Raw genomic sequence first — 24,614 nt, 5'->3', positions numbered from 1 at the left:
GGAGGCTCGGGCAGCGCGGGGGGTCGCGGGGGCTCCAGGGGGGGAGAGCAGCCCCTGCCGGTCCGCGCTGCCGGCCGGACTCGTGGCCGCACTCCGCCGCCGGGGATCCATCCGCGCCGAGACCCCACGCGCGCTCACGCGGGGCCGATGGAGGCAGAGCAGCTGTCCGTAATTGCGCCTTAATTACTGTCGGCTCGCAGCTGATCCGGGGGTAATTACGGAGGCCGCGGCTCAGCGGGGGAGCTGGGCTTGCTCGAAGGATATTTAGATCCATCAGTCTCTTGGGTTCTCCCGCTAGATTTATTGCATCTGAAAACAATAAACGGCGTTCAATAAAACTCCAGCAGTAATAACGCGTCCCAAATGCCTGTTTTTACCACGCTCCCAGGCGCAAGGAGCGGCGCGGCCGCATGGCTGCGCTCCTCAGGGCGGCTCTGCGCCCGCCGGTCCTCGGCTCTGCGCCGCCACGGTGCCACGAGGACGGCGCGATGCAGGCACGGTGGATGCCTACAGCTGGCCCAGCGGTGCGATGCAGCCGTTACGGTGCGATGCAACACTTACGGCTCCCAAAGAAGCCGGGTCAGTGCAGTGTCACAGGAGGTGAAGAGGTGCCCCCATCCCCTGCCGTCGGTGCGGGCAGCGGCCAAAGGACGCACCGGAGAGGGGATGGAGGGGACAAAAGGGACAAAGGCCATCAGCAGCACTGCACAGCGCCTCTCCCCTGCTAGAAAACCTTTTCGGAAAGGGATTTGCTGTGTTAGCAGAACACCACAAGTGTTTGCCGGGTCGTTAGCCATTGCTAATGACTGCACCCTGCCCTGATATTTAACATAGGAAGCACAGCAGGGATGAACAGCCAGTGAAGCTGGTCTGTGCGGAGCAATTGAAAGAAAAAAGGCAAAAATAAAACAAAATCCTGCTGGAAAGGTGAAATTGCAATGAGGTCTGCATCACCCAGCTCAGGGCTACCAGGTCAGGGGGAATCTAGCAGTGAAAGGGTTTAAGTGTAGGGGTGCGAGGTTGGGGGCAGCCACAGCAACACCCCCAGATCTGTTCCTCAGTTCCTAAGGCAGCTCTGATGCAAGCAGAGATGTGCTCTGCTCTGCACGGCCTGTGGGAAACGGGCAACAAGAAAACTCCCCTAACAGGTTACCCCTGCCCTCCTCAGCCACACGCTGCATTTTTGCAAAAAATAACCAAATCTGACAAGAGTTGGCTGCATTCAGATGCTCTGCCTCTCCCTGCTGCTAAAAGGTACCAGGGAACGGCCTGACCTGAATTTTTATTCATCAGATGAGAACAAAGCCCCGGGCATCTCTTGTGATGTGACTTGCATCCAGCAGGCTCGGGATCGCTCCATTACAGAGCAGCCCTGGAAACAAGGAACTGCAGTTATTTTATTTTTTGCCCCCAGAGCAAAGGAGTCAGCAAAAAGAAAAGTGAAAAGGAAAGCCGAAAGGAGCAGACAGCAGGATGGGCAGCAATATGATGCCTGCAATTACACCCCTGGTTACCGACTGACCAGAAACCAGAGCCCTCGCTGGCAGTGAGAACTCATGCAGTTTTCAGAGGTTTTGTCCCTCGGTGAGGAAGCAGAGTGTGGGCAGATTCAATTGATTCCATGATTCCATGACCTCGTTCCCATGCCACCATTTCCAGGGCTCTGGAGAACACCACAGCATGGAGAACTGGCTGAAGGTGGATGGGCACAGGTCCTCCTGTCGCAGCCCCTCAGAGGAGCCCAGGCTGCTGCTGTGTCTGCTTAAAAAACCAACACACCACCAGGGTTACCCAATCAAGGTTTTAATTGACTGAAGGAGCAGTTTCCATGGCAATGGGCTGACAGCCCCAATTTCGTACAAAACCCGAGTATAAAAAAAAACCAAAAAGCGACGAAACTCTGGAAACAAAAATCACCCAAACCCACGGGATAAAAAAGCAGCTCCACGTTTGGCTCTGCCAGCTCACGCTCTTCCTGCCTCCTGGAATTTCTTCAGCAGGGGTTCGTCAGCCCGCAGGGCGAAGGTCAGCGCCCGCTTCTGGTAGAACTGAGCATCCAGCAGCAGGTTGTCGATGACGTCCTCCAGCAGATGGGCTCTCTCAGCAGAGCTGCCCGGAGCATCGTAGCCCAGGGCGGTGAAATGCACGTGCAGGTGGTAGTAGGAGGGCTGGTAGTGCAGGTAGATGCGGAGCTGGGATCCGGGCACACCAAAGCGTTTTGCTATGGCTTCCTACAGACACACACGGGTCAGTGAGGGAGGGAAGAGCCGGGGGGTGGAAAAAGAGCCCCCAGGTGTGGGGAGAAAGGTGGAGCCAGCGGCCAAAGCCTGTGGCCATCAGGAATGTGCCTGCAGGACCTAAACCAGAGAAGGTTCAGGCATCGAAAACGTGGAGGGAAGCTGCTGAATGAACAGCTGGCAAGGGGAGAGCTCTGCTCACACCGCTGCCCACAGCCAGGGGAGCGCTGAGCCCATAGGAAGGGAGAGGCGAAGCGAGATGAGCGCTGCTTCCTCCCTCCTTACAGAAAGGGACGGGGAAACGGAGACAGGCAGAAGCCCTTCCTGCCAGCCCCGCTTCTCCGTAACAGGACGTGCTCCCTGCTCCCATTGTTTTCCATTCCTCCCTTATCTCTCTAGCTCACTCAGCAAGTTACAGGATCCCGTTACCAGCCAGTGTAATTAAAGCTATAAACAGCAACGGCAAACTCCAACACAAGGGCTCGGTTTGCTGCTCAGCACACTGCAATCCCCTGACTAATCTCTTAATTAATCTCTGCTTTCCCTAGTGCAATTACTTTCCAAATTTCTAATGCAGCGAAGGGAACTATCACACATTGATCTACACAGCCCATTACCAAGCGTGCCTGGAACAGCCACCAGCCAGAGAAAATGGTCTGGAGGTTACAAAGGCAGCTGCTAGCACACACAGGAGGATGAGCTCGACTCTGAGCTCACTGCAGACAAAGCTGTACCAGACACTTCTGAAAGGGGAGAGAGGTGAGGAGTTTGCTGGCCGCAGTAAAAAGTCCCAGTTCCAAGGCAGGCAGCGCTCAGATTTCATTCCCAGCCTGGCTGCCAAGAGGAAGAGGGTGTTTTCTTCTTAAAGAAGAGCAAGGCTTTGCTCCAGAGGGATGGGTGGACTCCCAGACACATCCACACCTCTCCAGCCCATTCCAAAAAGATGCTCCCTTCTCCTAGAACGCACTGCAGTGACACGAGATGGAACAGCGTGAGGCCAAAGGCAGCAGCAGAAATATGTCTGTTCTCAAGCCGTGGAGGAGAGCTTCAGCCCCAGCATGAGTGCTCAGCACCACCACGGTGATGTGCAAATGGATGCCTGGTGGCTGCAGGAGGAAAGAAAGGCCACCAAGGCCTCCAGCATTGATGCAGTGTGGCCAGGCTGCGTAGGGCAGCACTGGGAGGGGTTTCCCAGCTGACAGACCCTTGTAAGGCAAGCACAGAGCACATTGCCTGCTGGGCAGGCTCTGCTGCAGTCTCAGGAAGGGAAATGGGCAGGGGAGGCATTCACACCTCCCCCCACCATCTCCCATGAGAGGGTCTAAACTGAGGAGGAGAGGAAATCAGCAAATGCTTCCCATGGCCCTATGGAGACTTGCTGCTTTGCTGGGCACCAAGCCCTGCTCAGCGCCTGGAGCAGTTCAGGACACTTGCGACGTATCTGGCCTCAAGAGCATACGAGTTGAAGCACAAAGAGGATTTAAAGTGCCCTCTTTTCATCACCCTGCTCCATTTCCCCCTCTCAGCTCTTCCCAGGGCCTGGTGCTGCACTGTGATGCATCCCCACATCGCACAGTCACACAACACAGCACAGCAGCGCTGCAAGAACAAGGCAACATCCTCCACAGGCAGCTCATACCACAGGGTGCAATGCAAGGAGGAAAGTCACCTCCACCTATTAAGCAATGCCCCTGGTTGCAATAGGGCTTGTATTGCAGGGGAACGATGGGGAGGAGCTCAGGAGGGAGAAGTGATCATCGCTCAGCTTTGGTGTCCACACAGAGAGCGGCTCTTTGCCAAACCAGGCAGCCACAGCAGGGGCCAGGAGCCGAGGCAGGGAGTTGCAGCAGCTCGCTGTGCCTTCCTGCACTCACCTTGCCCTCCTGCAAGACGTTCCTCAGCAAAGGGAGGTGCTCTGCTGTGAGGTCCCGGAGAGACTTCACACCGCGGCGGTGAATGAGGGCTATCAGGTAGAGGTCCTCGAGCTGTGGAGAGGCAGAAACAGAGGAGGAGAACGATGCCTACAGCAGAAAGCAGGTGGAGGCTCAAGCACGGTGCAGAGCTTCCTGGGCTGTGCTGTAATGTGCACACACACTTATCTGCTGACTTCTTTCACCAACCTCCAGGCTAGGTGGATCCTAGCTCCGAACCCCAGCAACGTCTCCTCAAACACTTCAGAAGCACCTGTCCAAGTGCACAGCACACTAAACCTTCCTCACAGGGCAGCAGAGGTGCAGCACTTGCCTAGGCAGCAGGGAACTGAACTGCAGTGCTGAGCTCAGCCTTTCTGCAGAGCAAGAGGGTGGCTTATCTCCGTGCTCAGCAGAGGATTTGCAGTGAATTCCAGCAGCCAAAGCTGCGACTGTAGATTTTTCCGAATGAAAAGCTTCCCCTATTGCCTCTGTACAAACAGTGGTCCGTTTTCCAGTGACTCCAGTTTTATAAATAACTATTTTCAAGTGTTCATCTGTCACCTGACAGCCCCACAGTGACATACGGCCGCCCCGCAGCGCTCAGACCAACCTTTGCCATCTCCGGAAGCAATTTACTGAATTAAATGTTCAGTGAAACAAAAGGTCGTGGATCATTATATATAAAAAAAAAATAAATCAGTCAAATGGTTTTGTGGCATTGCTGCCCAGGAGATAATAAACACAGAGATGAAGTCTCCTGTACAGGGATCAGACTGAACACGGAGGCAGCCAGGACAAGACAGGCTCCCACACCACGATTAACACTGATGTTCTTCAGCAATATCTGCAGCTGAGAGCCTCTCACACCCAAGCCTACCTGTGCTCCCTGCACTGTGTGCTGGCAAGCAGCTGCTCGAGGCTATTTCCTCAACTGCCTGCGTTTCCAAAACCAAATGTCCTGCAAAGTCCAGCCCCTTTCCGCAGCACTTCATCCCTGTCTCCTTCAGTTTAGTTAGTGGCTTTCCAACAATATAAACACTGTGTAGCAAAGGGTTTGGATATCCACAACCCAGCAGATCTCTTCAGAGTTATAAGCAATCCATCTGGCTATTTGAAAACAGATGTTTGTGCCAAAAGATGCTTGAACAACTCTGCCCTGGGACTCGAAATACAAAGCTTCATTTGCATCCAGCCAGCAAAGCCGTTCTCGTGCTGTGACCCGGCTCTCACAGCAGCACAGCTCCAGAGGAAGATGGCCTCTCAGTTTGTCCTCTTCAAACCAGAGCTGGCTCACAGGGGAAAAGCAAACATCCCCTCTCCTTAGAACATCTGTATGTTGCTGTTTGAAACAAATACGCCTGTTGCTAAAAAGGCCCTCAATGATGTCATGCACGGCACCATTTCAGGCAACGCCTCGGGGCTCCTGTGGGCTTGAGAAAAGCTGGAGGGATCCAGAAGGGGCTGTCAGCACCACGTCTAACCAGGACTCGCTTGCTCTGCACAGCCGAGCTGCCACGCTGCTGCTGCAGCACATTCAGGTACCCACTTCCCAGCACGAAGCACGGTCGCTCCTGGCCCAGCAGCAGGCAGAGGCAGCGAGCAGCAGCACACAGGCAGGGAATCCTCCTCCATCCATCAGCCCGAAGCAACGACAGGTGAATCCACATTTAGCAAACTGCTACGCTAGCACAGCGCGATGCTGTTGGACAGAACCCCGAACCTGAGCTGCAGGGAGGTTTGCACAGCGCTGCTGGGAGCCCTGCCTCACCACCCTCATTTAATTCAGCAGCCCACGGATGCTTGGATGAGCCGAAATGGGAACGGCCGGCGGCTCTGAAGTGCAGCTGCAGGGATGAGATCTGATCTGACAGATCCCATGTTTCATCTAATACTTTAGGTCTTGAGACACGCTGGATTCAAACCTGTTCAGTTTCTCACTGAATACCACTCATTTATGGCAATGTCTCACTTAAAAGACACTACTGAGCGCACATCCAGCTGCCCAAGAGCAGGAAAACCAGCTCTAACCTTCCTGATGACAGCCTCAGCGAGGAGCCACGCACACACCCTGCTCAACACAACACCCTTGCTGGGAAGAGACAGGCAGCACAAGGGGTATGGATCCTGGCAGCCAGAAGCGCAGAGAAATCAAGTCCAAGCCCTTCTCTCAGGGTAAGGAATCGTGCAAATAAGGCAGGAGTCCAGATCTCTGCTTTTTAAAACTCAGAGGGCACCCAGCTGTCAACAGCTATCAGTGGGGATGAAGCACCTGCATGGAGCACGCCAAAGCCCCCAGCTCAGCACTCCCACAGTGCCTGCAGGGACTGAGAGCAGCCCCTGCCCTGGGGACGTGGCTGTGCTGCTGCAGAGGCAGTGAGAGCACCCAGAGAGTGCAGCCATGGGGAAAAAATCAAGAAGATCCTGTTTGGATCACAAGCAAACCACAGCAGCATGGGAAACCTCCCCTACAGACACATCCTGCCATGCAGGTGCTCCCTAACTGCACTGCGCACAGCAGGTCTGTAGAGAAATCTGGCTACAGCTTCAAGCTCATCTGTCTTCAACACTGCAGTGAGCTGCACAGCTTGGTTCTGGAGAGAAAGAATTTACACCGAGGCTCTGCTCAGAGAAAAGAGCACATTGCTGAGAATTAACTTCCCAGGATCATTGCATTGCTGCCACCTTCTTGCAGGGTGCTGGGCAACAGAAATCAAAGCTCAGTTACCCCACGGCAACAAGGCATGGGATTTTTAGAACAGCTGATGTGCTGGGAATTCCAGGTTTACATGGACTGCCCTGCAGTAACTTACCTGTCCTCACCTCCCATAGCCCCAGGCAATTCAGCACCAGATGGAAGTCGGCTCTCCTGCCTCCCTCCTGCCCCCAGCCCACGCTCAGCACAGAGATACAGAATCGTGCTGTGCTAAGAGCTTAGAAGGGTTATTTTTAGTTCCCATTTCCACGTTTTCATCAAACTTTCCCTCGGCGCCACCCACAGAGAGGTTCTGAGGATCAGAAACACGAAGGGGACTTTTTGACTCCACGAGGCTTGGAGCCCTGCTTCTTTGAGCCTGGGGCATTTCATCTCTGCAGGCACGCCGCGGGCCTTGATGTCTCCAGGCCATAGAAGTGCCACATGAATCGAGCCAGAGTCAAAAGAAATAATGAGCCACTCAATTTAGGATTACAGCCCGGGCTGAGACCTCTGGATCTCAACAAGTGGCCACTCCAGCGAGGGGTTAAGCAGCTGCTCATAAGCTAACAGCCATCTGTTTAATATTGTGTGAGGAGAGTTAATTGGAAGGATGACACATCTGCCTGATTTATGCCTAATATTTAGGCTGACAGAAACCCAAACAAAGGAATCCATCAGGAACAACAGGCAGCTGGATTTCGGTTCCAACACATCAAGAAGCACTCAGGCTAACACAGGAAAGAGAAAGTGAAGCTAATAAATAAATCACTGAGCAGCAGTGAGGACAGCCTGCGTTTTGCAGTGTCCACCATTAGCACATCCTAAAAGGCCCTGAGTCACTGGTAGCATCATTGCTTAATTAGTGTGAACAGGAAGGATGCATTCCCCTACTAGAGGTTTCATTAATGTGCTATTAGTGACACCAAACTGGACATTTCCTCTGTAATGCCTCTCAACAAGCAGCATCCCTTCAAAACCAAGAGTAGCAAACAAACCTGGTTTTGATTCCACTTAAAATCTGGAACTAGAACAAAGCCATTGCAAGGGTCTGGGTTTTCATGGATGATTCGATCAGCCTCAGCTTTCTTCTCCAGGATATTATACACCCACTGAAAGAGAAACATGTGATTTAGAAACCAGCAGAGCAAAAAGCTCAGGCACATTTAGCCCAGGCTCATGGATTAGTCTGTATGCATTGCAAGCAGAACGTGGAAAAAAAAAAAAAGACGACCAAATAATTTCATGGCCAACAACATTTGCAGTTAATTACCCATAGCACACTCCAACAAACCCCAGGCTATTACAGGCACTTGAGTTAAAAGATACCCTCTGACCCCACTGCATGGCACGGCCCCACTGCCTCGCTGAATTATTCAGGGATTTTTGTCCTCTCAAGCATTAAGGATCGGCCACAGCTGGAGATGAGGCATTGGACAGAGATGGTTTAGAAACTGCTGTATTTGCTTGTAAGAGGATTTGGAGATAATTCTGCCCAACGGGGTCTTGCAATTCTCCATCACGTCCACAGAGCTCACGATGCTCCCAGCCAGCAGCCAGAGCCCCGGGGCCGGCAGAGGCTGAGCTCAGCTCCCGCGGGGCCCGGCGGTGCCTCCATACACCTTTCACGCCCCACGCTGTCCTGAAACCTTTACAAGGAGCTGTGGAGAGGAAACCCGGCTGGTTTTTCCATTCGGAAGGGAAGCAGCAGATTGCTGCAAGGCTGAGGCTGGATGGAGCTCCTGCTGCTGGCAGCCAGCACTCTGCGGGCCAGGACGAGAGGCCTGTGTTTTCTTGGGCAAGTCACGTTTCCTGACTGGTTAGAAAAGAGCTCACCGCTCTTCTTCCTCTATATTTAAAGCTTCGGCCTCCAACAGCCAGCAATCCTTGCTCTGGTTATCCCCTGCATTCCTGGCTGGGCTGCTGGGAGGGAGAACAGGAGGACGTGGGAGCTCAGACTCTGCAGAGGAAGAGCTCCTGAGAGCAAAGCACTGCGCAGAGACAAGTCTCCACTCTCCAACAGGGATAACTGACGAGACGAGACAGAGAAAGCACCTTCACGCCTGGAAGACTGCCTGTCCTGGTTACAAGCTGCCCACCTGCCCTCTTGCCAAACACAAAGGTCCTCTTTCACAGAGGGAGCTGCAAGTTGGCTTCTAAATGCTAGCAGTTCTTGGAGTTTCAGACTTCCAGCATTAATCAGGTCTCTAGAGAAAAAAAGCAAGGCAGCAGAAATTGGCTGGGCTTCGAAAGCTGCAATCATTTTGAAACGCCAGTGGCCCTTCCACTGCAGAAAGCCTTCCCTGAAACAACCAGGCTGTAGAAGTGCCACAGTTGTTTCAGCTTTACGGATAGGGCAAACAACTGAACTGCACACAACGCTGATCAGCACCACGCTCACCTTCCCATGGAGCTTAGGCACAACACACTGCTGCTGTCCCAGGGCGTGTGGAAGCACCAAGCCACTGCTGGCCCTGCAGACACACTCAGCAAGCTGGCTCAGTGGCTGCTGTGTGCAACAGATGCTCGAGATGAAAGACAGCCCTGCTGGGAACTCTGTCAGGAGTTTAATTAATCTAATCAAAACTCAGGATCGCAGTGAACTGACCTGAATATATCTCCTTAGGGACAAACAAACCTCCCCAGCCTCGATCCTTTTCTTTCTTAAGTTCCCACTCTTTCCTCCCTAGCGATAACATCCCAGAGAGATTCTCAGAGATTATGGAACCCATGGCACAAGACTGCTGTGCTCCGTGACCCTGTGAGAAAGGCAGGGCAGGAAGCTCAGAAGGAAATGAAAGTTTGCCACTCACTTTTTCACGCCGCCTCTTTTGAGCAGTGCCAACCTGCAGGTACCCCAATAAGCTCACATACAGGATGAGCAGAGCCATAAACCGCCGCTGCCCCATGATGACCAGCAGTCATCAGCTGGCTGCTCCTGCTCTTTCCAGCACAAGCCTGGGGAAGACAACACGTCCACAAGCTGGCACTACAATAAAACTACTATGCTGAAAGCAGCCAGAATTTGCATCCTCCAGGCAGAAAACAGAGCCTCCTCTGTAGTCCTCCAATACTTCTGCCTTTCACATTTCCTCTTCCTTTTGACAAAACCAATTAGATAAAGACAAGAAACTGCATTATCAAACCCCAGAGGACCGATGCTCAGACCAAGATTGCCAAGCACAGATAAGGCAGCTGCTCCCAAGGTTGGCAGGAACATGCTTCCATCTACCTACTTCATGCAGAAATCAGCTCACAAGCATTCGGTGGAACAGGTAGAGAGACCTCGTACTGCTGAGGGCAGCTGCTGTGTCACAGAACTTAGCCTGCAGAGCAAAGACATGGAGAAAACATTTGTGCAGGCTGCTATCAGGTGCAAATACACTCTTTTGTTTCTCCAGCTAATAAATGCTTCCAATAAATTAGGGGTGTTGCAGTCCAACTGCTGGCAAGAAAACTGAATGATGGAGGGAACAAATGTGGGTGAGCAAGGAGTAACGGAGCGCACTGCAGCTTGCAGGGTCCCTCCTGGAACTCCATGCACAAAGCAAGATTCACATCAGCTGCAAGTGATCAGAGCACAACAGCAAACCCATAGCCAGTCTGCTGCAGTTTAAATCAGTAAGAGAAAGATGTGAGGAGGGGACACATGAGGTCTGTGGTTGTCTGTCTTTCATTTGAGACAAAGGAGCTTATTTTTAATGAATAGCCTCGACAGACCCTCACCTGCAGTCAGCTGGAAAGGGCGCACACTTCGCTCATCAGCAAGGTGCAGAAGCAGCATCACCAGGGAGAGGATGCAGGAGCTATTGCCTGGCTCTAAGAGCCACTTGGTTTGCTTGATGGTTTCCTTTTCACAGCAGTGGCTGCACAGATTAGATACATAAGCAATGAGTTGCTTTTAATGCACCAAAAGAGCAGTAATCAATTACTCGAGTAAGCTTGACATTGCTAGGATTCGTTTTATTCCCTCATCTGCACAGGTTGGCATGAATTGCCCCTACAGACTTTTGTTCCTTCAGCCTATAAAGATGTGGAAGAGAGGAGCAGTCAAAAAAGGGAAAACAAGAAACGAGTGCATTGCCGCTGCTGGTGGTGAAAGGCAGCCCAAAAATTCAGCTCCTACACGAGGGATATGAACTGGAAGACTGGAAGGCAGAGTAGTTGTATGCAAAGCACTAGGAGCGAGTTGTGATGCAAGGAATCCAAGCACAGTGTAGGTCTTCCCATTTCAAAGCACCCAAGAGACTCCCACAAGGCCCAGCAAAGTGCACCAATTCCACCCTCAGAGAGAAGAAATGTCCCGACACAGCAGGTCTCCAGGAGCCTTGAGAAGGGCACACTGGATAAATCTCCAAAGGAAAAGCTTTTCTATAATGATGTAGCAGTGCTACCGAAGAACAGAAGGAGAGCTCTACTGGGAGAGCTTGGGGAAAGAGCCCTGCTTAGCACTGCTGTGCTTACCAAAAAGGTCAGACAGCCTCGAGAAAGTGCAGCAGTTAAGTGGGTGTTCTCAGGGAAACAGTCAGCATCACAGATCCCAAACTTCACAGCTCTGCTGCCGGTCACGTCTGAGAAACAGGCGTGTTAGAAGAGAGGGTGAAACACCACAGAGCTGACAACACACGGATGGAGCAGCCAGCAGGGAGACGGGGCAGAGCTCTGCTGATTCATCTGCCTGCAGTCCAGGCTTCGAGGAGACATCTGACAGCCCAGCATGTTAAAGAGGGAGGCCAAAGACAGGCAGAGCTCTGCTTCCATCCCCAGAGCTCCTGCAAACATCAAGCTCTGCAGAGACTGATGACTTCAAGGCACTGTCAGCTCTCGTTTGGCCAAAGGAATGGGACACCAGCATGCCAGGAAGGCAACACACGAGGCCCAGAACAGCTCCTGGAGGTGCAGCCTCTGGCAGCTGTGCAGTACCAAAACCAAAACGGAGACTACTGCAAAACAAGAATCCAGTTGAGAACCCTGCTCTGAATTCTCATCGTGCAAATCCACTCCGGTACCACTGCAAACAGAACTCGCCGTGTTTGTCGCAGCGAGGGTCACCACAGCAGTGCCTGAAGCAGCTCTTCCTGCAGGCTCTCCAGCCCTGCAGAGGGACGTGCAGCCCCAGACCCTTGAGAAGCAGCAGTGCCCATACCTGGATGCTGAAGCTCTGGGACTGGATGAAGGGCAGCGTTATGTTCTTGTAGTCCTCCCAGGTTTCACGGACCAGGTGCACTTCCTGACGGAGGTACTTCTGAAGGTGTTTCTCTGTGGCAGGGTACACCACTGTGGCTTTTATCTCTAGAAAAAAAAAAAAAAAAAAAAAAAACCAACATATTTACTGAATTATAATCACAGATGAAACCCGAGTTACTTCCTTTAGTTCCTCATAAACCTGTTTTTGCCCTCTAATAAATGCCACGCTAACACATTTCAAAAATATACCATTAAAATAGCAGGGGAGAGCTGACACAGATGGCAAACAAGCACTTGAACCGGCAGGGCTCCTTCTGTCATCACGGAAAGGAGCTCAGTGCATCTGCACAGAGGAACACAATAAGCTGACAGCACAGCCAGGGCCAGTATTTCCAGTTCAGGTGGAAGGGAACGCTGGGTGAAACTTTTCCCACACTCACTTCTCAGATATATCAGCAACATCAGTGCACATCTGGGGCTCCCAGGGAAAAGTTTATGTGCAGTCAAGTAGGACAGAAGCAGCACATGGCAGCACCACCCGGGGCTGAGAAGCACGTTCCTCATTCTTTCCACCTGAGGGTAATCAGATGCTATCAAGAAACTCTCTCCATCCACCAAAGCAGACATCCCATGGGCTGCACGCAGCAGGCCTGCACAAGGAGCCACTGTCCCTGCAGAAAGCCACAATCCCAGACGTTTTGTTCCTCCACTTGCATGCAGCTTCAGTGCAGCTGCCCAAACCCCAGCAGCAAGGAAGGCAGCCCCAGCCACTCCCTGACTGCAAACAGCCCATCTGAAGCAGAGCTCAGCTCCCCTTCCAGCTCCAAGATGACGCAGCCTACTTTTGAGCAGTTGAGGAGCCAAAACTCCACTTGACACGGCTTCTGAGCACGCCCAAGTTGTGTCTGAGGGCACACCCTGCTACCTGCTCCCAGAGAACAGGATTAGGACAGGAGCAGAGCAAAAAGCTTTTAAACGAGGACAGGCACCTCACCAACCCCTCGTGAGCTCAAGCAGCTAAGCGGCTGCAAAGGCATCGGGACAGCTGGTGTCCACAGAAGCGACAGCAGATGGGTACAGGAAGAAAAGCAGAAGAAATGGGCACTCCTGCCATGATGAGCAATGCCATTCTGACCCCATCCTGCTCCGTCACACCCCACTGGGGCTGTGAGCCCAAAAGCTCCCTGCGTTTACAATGCAGCTCCTCTGAAAGCCTCTTTCAGCACAGCGCCTGAGGCAGCTCTGTGCAGCCCCTGATATCCAGGCCATCCTTCTGCCCTGCGGGAAAGGCTCTCTGCTGGCCCACACCCTGCACCAGGCACAGCACACAGGAACAAAACCTCCTTGTGCACATGGCCTTTAACTCACAGATTCTCTTCCCAGAAGAGGAGACACGGGGCACGTGGACGATCCACGGCAGGCAGCGCTGCTCCCAAAGCTCCCAGCCATGAGGATGCTCAGCCCTGAGGACAGGAGGCCAAGGACAGAGGGACACATCTGGAAGGCGCCGCGGCTGCTGGGATGAGCGCAGGGCTGATTCAGTGCTCCCCTTCATCAGCTGGCAAGCAGAGAGCATTCAGCTGGTTACTTTCACTGAAGGAAAACAACCCCTGTTTACTTTGAGATTAGAATTTGGAGGTGTATTTTCCACTACATTGAACAGGATTCCAGCATGCACCTCACTGACCTGGCAGCCCTGGCCTTGGCAGCAGTAAATCTCCCTCACAGCAGTGAAGCACTTGGGAAATATCCCTCCTTGCCCGAGGGTGGATGTGCGACAGCTGCAGGAGCCAACGGCCCGCTGGTGGAACACTGAACAACTGAAGGCAGAACACCCCGTCCTGACCCCAAACGAAGCCATCAGACCCACGCACGGGGCAGAAATCCTGCAGCTTTCCCAGCTTGTGCCCAAGCTCTGCAACGGCTTTTGCTGCTGCCACAAAAAGCAGCAGCACCGAGCAGCTGTGCCTCACACTTCACAGATGAATATATGCTAGCCAGACGTGGAATATAAATATCTATTTGTTCCTAAAGCCAGGACTCAGGGTGGGTGTCTTTTTTTTGTTTTTTGGTTTCTGTTCTTTTTAAGGTCAGCGCTGCACAAGCTGGGAGACTCTGTCTTTTCATTCCATGCCAAACCCAGCTTAATGAAATCCACAGGAAAATGCTGGTAACATGAAATATGAAAATGCAAACCACAAGGGCAGTCTGGTCCGATTCCCACTGTACACATGTTCAAACAAGGTTGTTTTCCAGGGCTCGATTAGCACTTTGAGCAGGGTGATGTAATACCCAAAGACGAGGCTGCAGCTCCTCCACTCCTTGCTTTAAAAAGACCAAAAAAAAGCAGTGGAGAAAAGCAGGAGATAAAAGGCTGAGCCCTCGCACTCAGGGTGCAACGGCGAGCAGCCCCACTGCAGACACAGCACGACTGCACACACTGCTGAACCTTTCCATTTGCTGGCAACCAGCCGCACTCATGTCTCATTCTGAAAGCTGCCCTGTGCCCAGCAGGCTCCACGTGTGCTGAAGCACCACGGCTGGAGCACGACGGGAGCAATCCGTGCTGGCCTGGAAACGGGGCGAAGCATGGCTGTGCACATCGGGTGGTTTTCAGGTTGGTAAATGGCTGGCACTTATCGCTGCCTGCATCTGGGTCGTGTTGGCCAGCCTGTTCCGGGATGGCAGCCCGAAAGGGCTGTGGTTTAACTCCAGGAGTCAGCACTCTTAGCTGGAGGCAGCTAAAAGAATACCAAAAACTGAGGTCTAAATGGAAGGATCCCAGATAGACGTGTGCCAGAGGTACCTGGATTCCTGGGCATCACCCTACAAGGGGAGCAGGTGTGTCTGAGGGAAAACTATGACTTCAGTTCCACGTCCACAGGGAAACGAAGCTCAGACTGCCTAGAACCAAACAGTTCCTCTCCTCCTCTGCTGAGAGTGCAAAAAAACCCACTCACTTCTTCACCCCCCTCAAGAATTCGGAGGCAGCACCACAAGGGCCATCGCCATGTGTTTGTTACCTGTTTTAAATCAATGTAAGCTGCTGAGGAGCTGAGAGAAGCAGGCAGGCAGGAACAGCCCCGGGGCAGGGACACTTTTCCTCCCTTTGCCAATAGGAAGCCCAGGTGCTTTGGTTTACAACTGAGCACACAAAGCCGAAGGGAGAATTGATTGCACTCTTCCATTCCAAGTTCTTCCTCTGCAAGATCTTGCATGTTGCATACACCTTCCTGCACCATCCTCAGCTTCCCCTTTCAATGCCAAGTTATCCAAGCACAGTGTCACACAACCTCCCCTTCCCATTTATCCTTGTTCATGATGACAACTGACAGCATCCCCAAATGAACCCCACGTACCCCACCCCCAGCAGTACTGTGCTCCATCACAGGCTTCTGGGGCTTTCACTGCAGAACGAGACAAAAGCACACAAAAAGGAGAACGCTTTCAAGAGCTCTCACACTCTCCAAGGCCAGCACATGCCAGGGCAAGCCAAGTGTGCTGCTGGGGACTCTGCCAAGCTGTCTGGCCGCTGCTTCTCATCCTGAGATGGAGAGGACGTGGTGGGCGCTGGCTGCAGTGTGGGAAAGAGAATCTCTGAGTCACCAGCTCTTGAGAGCTGGAGCGCAGCACAGGAACGGCGCCCACTGCCCAGCAGAGCAGCCCTCCCCTCGCTGCCTGCACCTACCCCCACCTGGCTCCAGCCCAACGGCTCCCGCTGCTCAGGCTCCAGCCTTCTGTTCAATCACAGAGTCTCATTATGATATTTAAGCAGCCTGCTCGCTGTGCCAGGAGCGCGGCAGCACAGCCATGGGAAGCACTGCAGACTCGGCTGCAGACGTCCATGCAGCTCATGCACGTCTCTCCAGCTCCTGCTGCCTGAAACCAGATCCTTGCTGGGCTCAGGAATGCAGGAATATGTATCACTTCCTGCATGACTGAATAGTTTCCCCGCTGCCTTCCATACTCTTCCATTTCTCCCACAGTTTCTCCACCCTGCGTCGGAGTGTCTGTCAGTAATGCTCATTTTTAGACTCTGAGCTGGTGAGCTTCAGGCTGCAGCATGAGGACGTGCTTGCAAACGGAGCTGCGACACGTAGCTGCCAATCGTGCACAGCAGACAAAGCTTCCTTCCAGTGCAGACTGATGAGAGCCCTTGAATTACTTGAGCACGGCCGAGGTGCCATGAAACACAACATCTCTCAGCAGCCAGGCTGCACCGTGCTGGAAAACACAAGCTGCCTGCTAAACAGATGTCAGCTGAGCAAATGCATCACCAGGACCTGGATGCGGGGAGGGAACACATTGCTTAAACCATCGAGCTTTTGCAATCAGTCCTCTGGCACCCGGAAAATCTTTTCCCTGCTGTGAAAGCAGCTCCAGCTCCCTGGGCTGTGATTTCCCCTGCCAGCACATCAGACCTTCAGAGGTAAGCTGCCAGTTAAACCCAAGCAGGAGCAAGGGGCAGGGAAGGCAGCGCACTGGCATTTAGGAACGGCAGGAACTTAGCGTGAGACGGCTCTCCCTGCATTCCCCTACCAGCCCATGCTGTGCTGTTTTGCAGACGTGGGGCAGTGTTTGCACCTGTGCTTCACAGAGCTGTGCCCAACACAACCCAGCACTCAGTGGCTGGCCCACAGCGGAGCTGCAAAGGCTCTTCTTTTGCAATATTAGATCAGTTATGGTCAGAGGACATACCAACCAACTCACTAGCAAGTCATCCCCTTATTCAGGTGGGTCTGAATGGCAAATTATCTTCTCCTCCATCAGGTGGGCTTGGATTACCCTTCAGATGCACACCCTCTAGGCGGGTTTTCAAATGCATTTCCCATTTCATCCATTGCACATCTGTTCCAGCGGCCACAACAAGCAGCACAAGCCGAGGTCCTCCAGCCAGGACCCACTCTGCCACAATCCCTGCCCCACAAAGCCTGTCCTCAAGCTGCAGAGTGCAGTTCTGACTCACAGGGTGGAGGGATGTCCCTGCTGCAGGCACCTCACCTCTCAGCCTGCCTCTCCTGTGCCCTGCCACAAAACAAAGCGGCTCGCCCAGCCCCGCAGGCTCTTTTACCACCAGGACAAAACAAGCTTTCACTGCACACAGTTTGCATTAGCTTTGTTCCCTGGGTGAAACAGCATCTGAGTAGCTTAAACGAGGAGGTGGGAAAAGAGGAAAGAAAATATCCGCTTTCAGCTCTCACGAAAGCCCAGCCGTCTGCAGGGCCTCCGGGGCCACGGACCACAAAGGCGACATTGAGAAAGGCGCCGCACAAAGCGCAGACCTGCGGGCTGCTAATGAGAGCCAGCTCCTCCCAGAGCTGCCGTTAGCAGGCCCAGCTTCAGCCACGGCGCAGAGGTCTGCAGGTCACCTGCAGCTGTGAGCACCTCGCTCCAGGCAGTTTGCTGGAGGGGGTTTAGCTTTACCCTCGGGAAGGGAGAAATTGAGAGTGGGGGCTTGGCTGCTGCAAAATCCCTGCAGTGAATTCCTCTTCAGTGTGACACTGACCCCGGGCATCAGCTTAATGCCAACGTTAGACCTTGACTGCAAAACGAACCGGGCTGTAAGTGCAAACCTGTAAGTGCCAGGAGAGAAAACCTAACACCACAACCAAGAGACCAAACCAGACCGATGCCTTGCCGGGTCTCCACACGCTCACTTGATGTCCAGGGTTTTCCCAATGTACACAACCCCACAGGGAACTTCTCATCCATCATTTTAACATTTATTAGCTTCATTCCTTGCGTCAACTCCCTTCTTGGGCCATGACTCAGCCCAAAAGGACAATTTCTTTCCCCTCCCAAACATGCTTCATCTGATGCTAAACGCTCCAGGGTGCCAGCGCTGCTGGTGGAGAGCATCTCACACGAGGTATCTGCAAATGCAGCTCTTCATAGGAAGAAATGTGACATCTTTGATAGCAACAGACAGCCCTCAGGCTGCCAGGAGGGCCCAGGAGGTGTCTCCCAGTCACACTCAGCATTTACCTTGCCTGCACTTTTTCTCGTGAAATTTTAACAATGCTGCCATCAGAGAGACCAACTGTCCCCAGCTCAACCCTGTTCTGCATGGAGCAACACAGGGACACAGCTTTGCGACAGCAGAGTGGGAGGCAAAGATGCCCCTGTTGTCTTTGTGCTGGAGACACGTTGCTTACAAACCACAGCTCCCGTGGACACCTCTGAACGGCAATTTCAAAGGTAATTCAATAAACAAACTTCCACCAAAGGAAGCCAGCAGAACCACGATAGGAGCGCACAGCCTTTATGCCAAGACAGCACGCAGCAGCCACAGGGCAGCTCCCAGGGCTCGGCTCCCAGCCCTGCAATGCCACCTCGTGGGAGCCGCTGCGACTCACTGCCAGCACAGACAGCAGGCGCTGCTGAAATCCTAAGGCTGAAACTCCTCATTTCAAGTCTGCTGCAGAAGAACACATTTTGCACAAGCTTCTACAGCCACTGCCTGCTATGCGATGCAAGCTGAAGACAGATGCGTTGCCCTGAAAACTCCATTTGGGGCCACAACGACTTCTTCCTTCAGGCTATCACTTTGATTGATTTTGACTACATTAAACCTGTCTGGTTATCATCACATTTATGGAAGTGCTGACACACAATCACTACACTTCCAGAATTTAAACCAACATCAGCATTAAATCAAAGCATCAGCATGGCTGAGAGAGGAGTCCTACCCTCCGTAAGGAAAGCAATTTGATAGCAATGAAAATCCAATTCACAAGGCAACACCACTCTGTGACATCTTCAACCTGCTGGGCTGACCTCGCCGCATTCTGCTGTTAATCAGGGAATCGTAACGCAGAGATGTGTGAAATCAGTGGGGAACAGCAGGAGGGGCAGACGAGGTGCCCACTTGCAGCACACGCTGCAGATTAGCACTTTAATCCCATTCCCAGCATGTTAGCTACCTGTCCTCATAAGGCAACGAGGAAAAAAAGAACAAAAAATGACACCCTGAAAGGAACAGTCTGTGAAGGGTGAGGCCATAACCAGGGGGCTGTGGTCAGAGGCTCTACATCCAGGCAGAGGCAGTGCTGAGTTCTGTGCCCCAGGGGTCTCTCCTGGGACCAGAACTCTCCAACATGTTTCCCAGGGACACAGATGGGATCGAGTGCACCTCAGCAAGTTTGCAGATGACACCAAGCTGAGCGGCGCAGCTGACACAACAGAAGAGATGCTATCCAGGGGGACCGGGACGGGCTCAAGAAGCGGGCCTGCAAGGAGCTGCACTTGGCTTGGGGCAATCCCAGAGAAAAACTGACCGAGAGCAGCTCTGCCAAGAGGGACCTGGTGGGCCAAAAGCTGGGCTCTGCAGCAGGGCAGGAGGGCAGAGCGCTCCTGCAGCCCAGAAGGCCTCCCGTGTCCCGGCCGCACCGAGAGCCAGCAGCGCGGTACGGCGGCCGTCCCCCACCCGGAGCGCGGCCTGCAGCCCGCAGCTCCCAGCACGGAGCGACGCCGAGCCGTCGGAGCGCCTCTCCCGCGAGAGCCGGGCTCGCTCCGCTCGGAGGGCCGCGGGCTCCGCGCAGCGCTCTGCCTCGCGCAGCCCGCACTCACCGCTCAGCTCGGGGGGCGGGTAGAGGCGGTACGTGCTGTAAATGTCGTTGCGCGTCTGCAGCTCCAGCTTGGCGTGCCTCCTCAGCAGCTCCCCGATCTCCTCCTCCCGGAACGGCGTTTTCTCCAGGATCAGCACGGCGTCCGTCTCCTCCCCCGCCGGCCCGGACACCTGCGGCGGCGCAGCCGTGAGCGCGGAGGGAGCCCGCGTCCCGAGCCGGCCTCGCGCAGCCGCGGGGACGGGGCTCTCCCCGGTACCTGGCCGTGCACGAAGGCCGCCTTCTCGCGCGCCGAGTCCCGCAGCAGCCGCCGCATCCGCACGGAGCCCAACGGGAACGGGGAGCCGCCCGGGGCCGCCTCGCCCTCTTCCCGCCGCCGCTTCGGGGCCGGGCCGTCCGCCATGGCCGCGCGGGAACGGCGTGGAGACGGCGCGCGACGGCGCCCCCTCGCGGCCGGAGGACTCGGCTCCCGCCGGGCCCAGCCCGCAGCCCCGCGCAGCTCCGAGCTTCGTCGTCTCCGCAGCCGCACATCCGCCCCGCTGCTCGGCACCCGCAACGCTGCCCGGGCTGCCTGCAACCAAAGGTTTTCTCAGAGCCACCAGCACGCTTCGTGAGGCGTGAGGAAGGCAGCGGGGTCTCCCCACACAACCGGGCCCTTCACTGGGACCCCCCAAAAAAGAAAAAAAACCCCACAGAGCCAGGAGTTAAAAATCAGACTTGTGCATTTCTCCTCATACAGTGTGCAACACGATGCCCCCACAGAACAAACGTGCTCCAGCTGCAAGCTCCTCGTGGCATCAGCTTGCACAGGAGGATCCAGGCACCCTGAGTGCCCTCATCCTCAGAAGTCGCTGCAGAGCCCCCCCGTGCTTTGCCCTGTGGAAATTTAGTGTTTGCATGACGCGCTCGAGCGATGCAGTCCCCAGCCTTGTCCCCAGAGAGCCCCAACCCTCAGCACAGTGGAGCTGGGCAGGCATGATGGCAGCTCAGCAGTGACGTGAAGGGTCTTCGGCTTCGGCCCCAGTAGCACCACTTTGTCCCAGTGTTCTGAAATGCCCACAGAAATGCCTCCAGCTTTGCTCAGACACAAGTGCCCTCGGTGGGCACTACTCCATTCCACTCGTGGAGTTCCGGCACAGCTCTTCCAGATCTGTGGAGGCAGCAGACAGGCCCCATTAGCAGGCTGACTGATCTCAGATTAACCATTTAAATGGTTAAAGGATCCAACCCCTTCCCGTGGCCCACTGCAGGATGTCTGGGGACAGAGGTCATGCTCCACCCCATGGTACAGGCTGCAGGGTACTCACAGCGCAGCACAGTGTCCCTGATCTGCCTGAAGCTGTTCTCCTTGAGGGCCGTGTAGATGTAGTAGAGGTTCCTCAGCTCCCTGGGGTAATCTTTCCTGTCAATGTCCTTCAGCACAGGGATGGTACGCCCGTTGGCCATCGGGGCCTCTGCTAATGCCTGATGCATCTGGTACCTGCACCAGGGGTCCTGCAGGAAGCTGGGGGTGATGAGCATCACCCAGCAGTGGCTGTTCTGCACAGCCTCACACAGCTCTGTCACGACAGCACTGCCTGCCACGCTGTCCCGCAGCTGCAGGAAACAGCGCAGGCTCTGGGGTTGGCTCTCCAGGTAGGACACCAGCTCCTCCACAAACTCCAGGTCCACCTCACTGTGGCAGATGCACACATCGTAGCTCTTCGCCCAGCGCGCGCTGCTTGAGCTGCTGATGTCCACCGGGGCTGGGCGGCCAGGCCGAGCTGTGCTGGTGCTGCTGGAGGAGCTGGAGCTCCAAGCAGAGGAGGAGGAGGAGGAGGAGAAGGAGGAGGGTGAGGACGCCAGTGAGTGGCTGGTCATGCTATGAGAGCTGCTCGATGTGTGGATGGAGCTCTGCTTGGGCTTCTGCAGGAGCCGCCTAAACCATCCTGCAGAGGGGAGGGGACAGAAGGGAGGCTGAGCTCTAAGAAGCCACATCCTCCTGAGAGCCCCCGCCTCACATCCCTTAAAGTCTCTTGACCACCCTGCCTCTGGCAGTCCCTACACTGCATGGTAAGCCTTGGGGTTGTTCCCCACTTCCCTGCCCTCCAGCTCCCTTCTCCCAGCAAATCGCTCACCAGCCATAACAGGCAGTCCACCACTCAGCCTCCAAGCTCCTGCATGAAACCTCTCCTGCAAGGAGAAATGCAGAGGGGAGAGAAAGAACAATGCACCCGAGGATGCTCAGTGCATCTGCACCCCATAGGCATGCAGCTGACAGGGCTCTCAGCCCCAAAACAACCTCCACCAGGGCCGTTCCACAATGCTCACTCCACAGCAACAATTCCTGTAAACCCACACAAGCAAAAGGGACAGACAGACAGATTCACTTCCCCTTGTGCTTGGTGCAGGCTGCACATGGGATTTCACCATGACCTGGGGGGATTGCGTGGGAAAGGGGAGTTTGGGGGGCATGCAGCAGGGGCAGCCCCATGCATCACCCAGAGCCCTGTGCTGCGGGGCAGCCCCAGCTTTTTCCTCCTCACCTGCAACAGGCAAGTCTGTGGCAGCAACTTGCTGGCAATGCCCAATGCTGCCATGCTGTGTAACTTGCCTGGGCCTCAGCTCTTACAGCAAGCCTTCCTCAAAACACCAGCTCCCCCTGCCACCCTTCTTCCTAAACTTCTCCCCAGAGCAATGTTTCGGATCCAGCTCCAAGCACATTGTTCAGCTGCATCCCTCTGAGCCCTTGGCATTGCTGAGGTTGTGTGAGTTGTCCGAACTCCTCTGCTCCCAAGGGCTGTGAATTGGGACGCCTCTGGCAACACCCTCACCTGCAGCACGTGATGTCAGAGCAGGAGGGCCCCTCATACCCGGAGCTGGGCTAGCCAGAGCCCAGGGGAGGGAACAGATCCTGTGAGGATGGGAGGAGAAGGAATCAGTTTCCAGGGATCGGCACAGCAGCACTACTTCCTACATTGCTTCCTACTCGGCCCATATCCCACGCCCTTGGTGCTACTCCTCCCTCATATTTAGGGGTGCCTCTCTCCCTAAAAAAACGCAGGCAGGCCCACAGGCCACCTTTGCCCAGTGAGGACCAGTTGCCTGACAGTAAGGATGCACCAGGCCCCACCTGTCTGGATGTGAGTGCACAGGGATCTGCACCTTGATGAGATCAGGGCACTGGAGCGACTCATACAAGGGATTTACTGGTGTGCCAGCAGCACGTCTGCTTCTGCCTGTTTCAACACCTCCACCCACCCCACACTTTTCCACACTTGCATCACCTCATTCAAAATAAGCACTGGAGTCTTTCCCCCATGAAAGAAGCAGGATGTGAAGTGAGCGCCGACAAAACCTCCAGACCCACCAGCAACCCAGTAGCATACAGTGCCCTGCCCACGGAAACCACACTCCCCAGGCAATCTCCTGCTTAGTAATAGCAAAAAAGCATAAGCATGACATTAAAGAGCGGCTTAGTGGGCAGGGAACTGGGGTACCCACCTGAAACCCTTGTGTCAGAGCACAGAAGGGACTGCATCAGACCTGGATGGCAGCACAGCATGAGGTAGGCAGGAGGGTCTTCTGGGTGGGAGAGGGGCAGACAGAAGATATTCACTCTGGAGCCTAATAGGATCCAGTGTGAATGGCCCAGCTGAGCCACTCCTGCAGCTTCCTCCTTGCCCCAGTGCAGCTCCAACAAAGCACTCCCAGCCCCTCCCTCCTTGTAGGGAGCACTCACCAGCCCCAGCAGCACCGAAGAGCCATCTTGGGGCTGCTGTCTCACTGGCAGGCAGACCAGCCAGCAGCTTGGGCACGGAAGTGGAGGGAGGGGAAGCCGGCAGCAATCCTGAGCTGGGAGACCAGCCCTCCCTAGGGCCTCCCTCCAGCCCTCCCACATCCGTCACAGCTGGGCCAACCCCATCAACGCAGTGAGAACAGCACCTTGACATCCTTACTGCTGCATATCCTCAAGGACCCCAAATTGTCCCTTCTCCCATCCCTGCCTCACTCAGCATGGGGGACAAGGGCAAAGCCACAAGCTTCTCATTTATGTGATACGCGCAAGCTGAGGGCGGCAAACAAGATGTTTCCCTCCCTGTACAAACACTGCAGACCCACAGATCCCACCTAGAGAGTTCAGCATCACCCAGAGCACTGGAGAGGCAGCGGGGTCAGGAGGCAGCCCTATGGCTTGGCATCACGGCATGGCAGGTTAGACCACACCTGTCCTTTTAGAGCATTTCCCCTCAACAATGACAATGCAGGAAACCACCTCCAGCTGCTTAAATCCCTGCTCTGCACCCCATCACTTGCAGCAACGCACAGTGCCATTCACTGCTTCTACAGGGGACAGACAAGACCTTCCCTCACTGTCCAGGCTGGAGGTGCACAGAGGGGACTCTCACCCCCTGCTGGCAGCATCACCCCCCCCATCCCTGCCGTGGGGCTGCCCGTCCCACCCCACATGCAGTGTGTGCAGCTGTGAGGAGCCCAGCGCCCCAAAGCCCAGCAGCACCGCTATCAGCCCCACCTCAGACACGAGCACCTGCCAGCTCAGACCTTCAGGCGGACCGGGGCTCGAAGGATTTCAGCCTTTCAACCTACAAAAAGACCAACAACAGGTAAACGGCGGGTCTCCATTTTCCCTCCACATTCTCCAACCCGCACTCTCCCCAGCAGGGCCGGCCCCTCTCACCGGCACGGAGCTCCGGGCAGCTCTGCGAGGCGCTCAGCACCGCCCCGACGCGACCAGCGCCGCTGCTGAACGGGGAGCAGCCGCGCTGGGGGCGGCTGTCGGCACACGGGCCGGGGCGGCCCCGCACGCAGTGCCCGCAGTGACTCACCGGCACCAACGGGCCCCACCTGGAAGCGCACAGCTCGCAGCCCAGGCCGCCCTCTCTCCTCCCCGCTCCCTGCCCTCCGCCAACCCCCGCACAGCCGCTCCGAGCTCTGCGATACCAACCGGGCGCCCGGCAGCGCGGCCCCTCCGCCCTCACGGACGGACCGACGGACGCCCCGCCCACCGCGCGTCGTAGCC

At 54.9% G+C, this 24,614-nt stretch overlaps 3 protein-coding genes across 9 annotated transcripts; all 3 read right to left on the bottom strand.

Moving 5' to 3' along the window:
* Positions 1 to 1,787: 1,787 nt before the first annotated feature.
* DCPS (decapping enzyme, scavenger) lies at positions 1,788 to 19,997 on the bottom strand. Its single transcript, XM_042832206.1, has 6 exons — positions 19,854 to 19,997; positions 19,599 to 19,767; positions 11,989 to 12,134; positions 7,841 to 7,954; positions 4,112 to 4,222; positions 1,788 to 2,231 (listed from the first exon to the last, which is right to left on the bottom strand). Exons 1-6 carry the CDS (start codon positions 19,995 to 19,997, stop codon positions 1,965 to 1,967), a joined length of 951 nt encoding a protein of 316 aa, XP_042688140.1. The 3' UTR covers positions 1,788 to 1,964.
* Positions 7,961 to 10,072, bottom strand: LOC122167541. The gene is made up of 2 exons (XM_042832205.1): positions 9,481 to 10,072; positions 7,961 to 9,398 (listed from the first exon to the last, which is right to left on the bottom strand). The coding sequence occupies exons 1-2, from the start codon at positions 9,749 to 9,751 to the stop codon at positions 8,698 to 8,700; spliced, it is 972 nt and encodes a 323-aa protein (XP_042688139.1). The 5' UTR covers positions 9,752 to 10,072; the 3' UTR covers positions 7,961 to 8,697.
* A 301-nt stretch (positions 19,998 to 20,298) lies between the features above and the next one.
* Positions 20,299 to 24,609, bottom strand: LOC122167544 (TIR domain containing adaptor protein). Of its 7 annotated transcripts, XM_042832213.1 has the most exons (7): positions 24,540 to 24,609; positions 24,108 to 24,177; positions 23,078 to 23,158; positions 22,408 to 22,487; positions 21,712 to 21,766; positions 20,902 to 21,522; positions 20,299 to 20,744 (listed from the first exon to the last, which is right to left on the bottom strand). In XM_042832213.1, exons 5-7 carry the CDS (start codon positions 21,716 to 21,718, stop codon positions 20,701 to 20,703), a joined length of 672 nt encoding a protein of 223 aa, XP_042688147.1. In that variant the 5' UTR covers positions 21,719 to 21,766; positions 22,408 to 22,487; positions 23,078 to 23,158; positions 24,108 to 24,177; positions 24,540 to 24,609; the 3' UTR covers positions 20,299 to 20,700. The 7 variants fall into 7 exon arrangements, with proteins under 7 accessions (XP_042688147.1, XP_042688141.1, XP_042688143.1 ...); XM_042832207.1 differs by lacking the exon at positions 21,712 to 21,766; XM_042832209.1 differs by lacking the exon at positions 21,712 to 21,766 and having other exon boundaries at positions 23,078 to 23,155.
* Positions 24,610 to 24,614: the final 5 nt, after the last annotated feature.

This window comes from Centrocercus urophasianus, unplaced genomic scaffold (assembly GCF_019232065.1).
Source record: "Centrocercus urophasianus isolate 14NV4802_14NV808 unplaced genomic scaffold, USGS_Curo_1.0 seq_37, whole genome shotgun sequence".
NCBI classification, from domain to species: Eukaryota; Metazoa; Chordata; class Aves; order Galliformes; family Phasianidae; genus Centrocercus; species Centrocercus urophasianus.
This window is presented reverse-complemented; position numbering and strand designations above follow the sequence as displayed.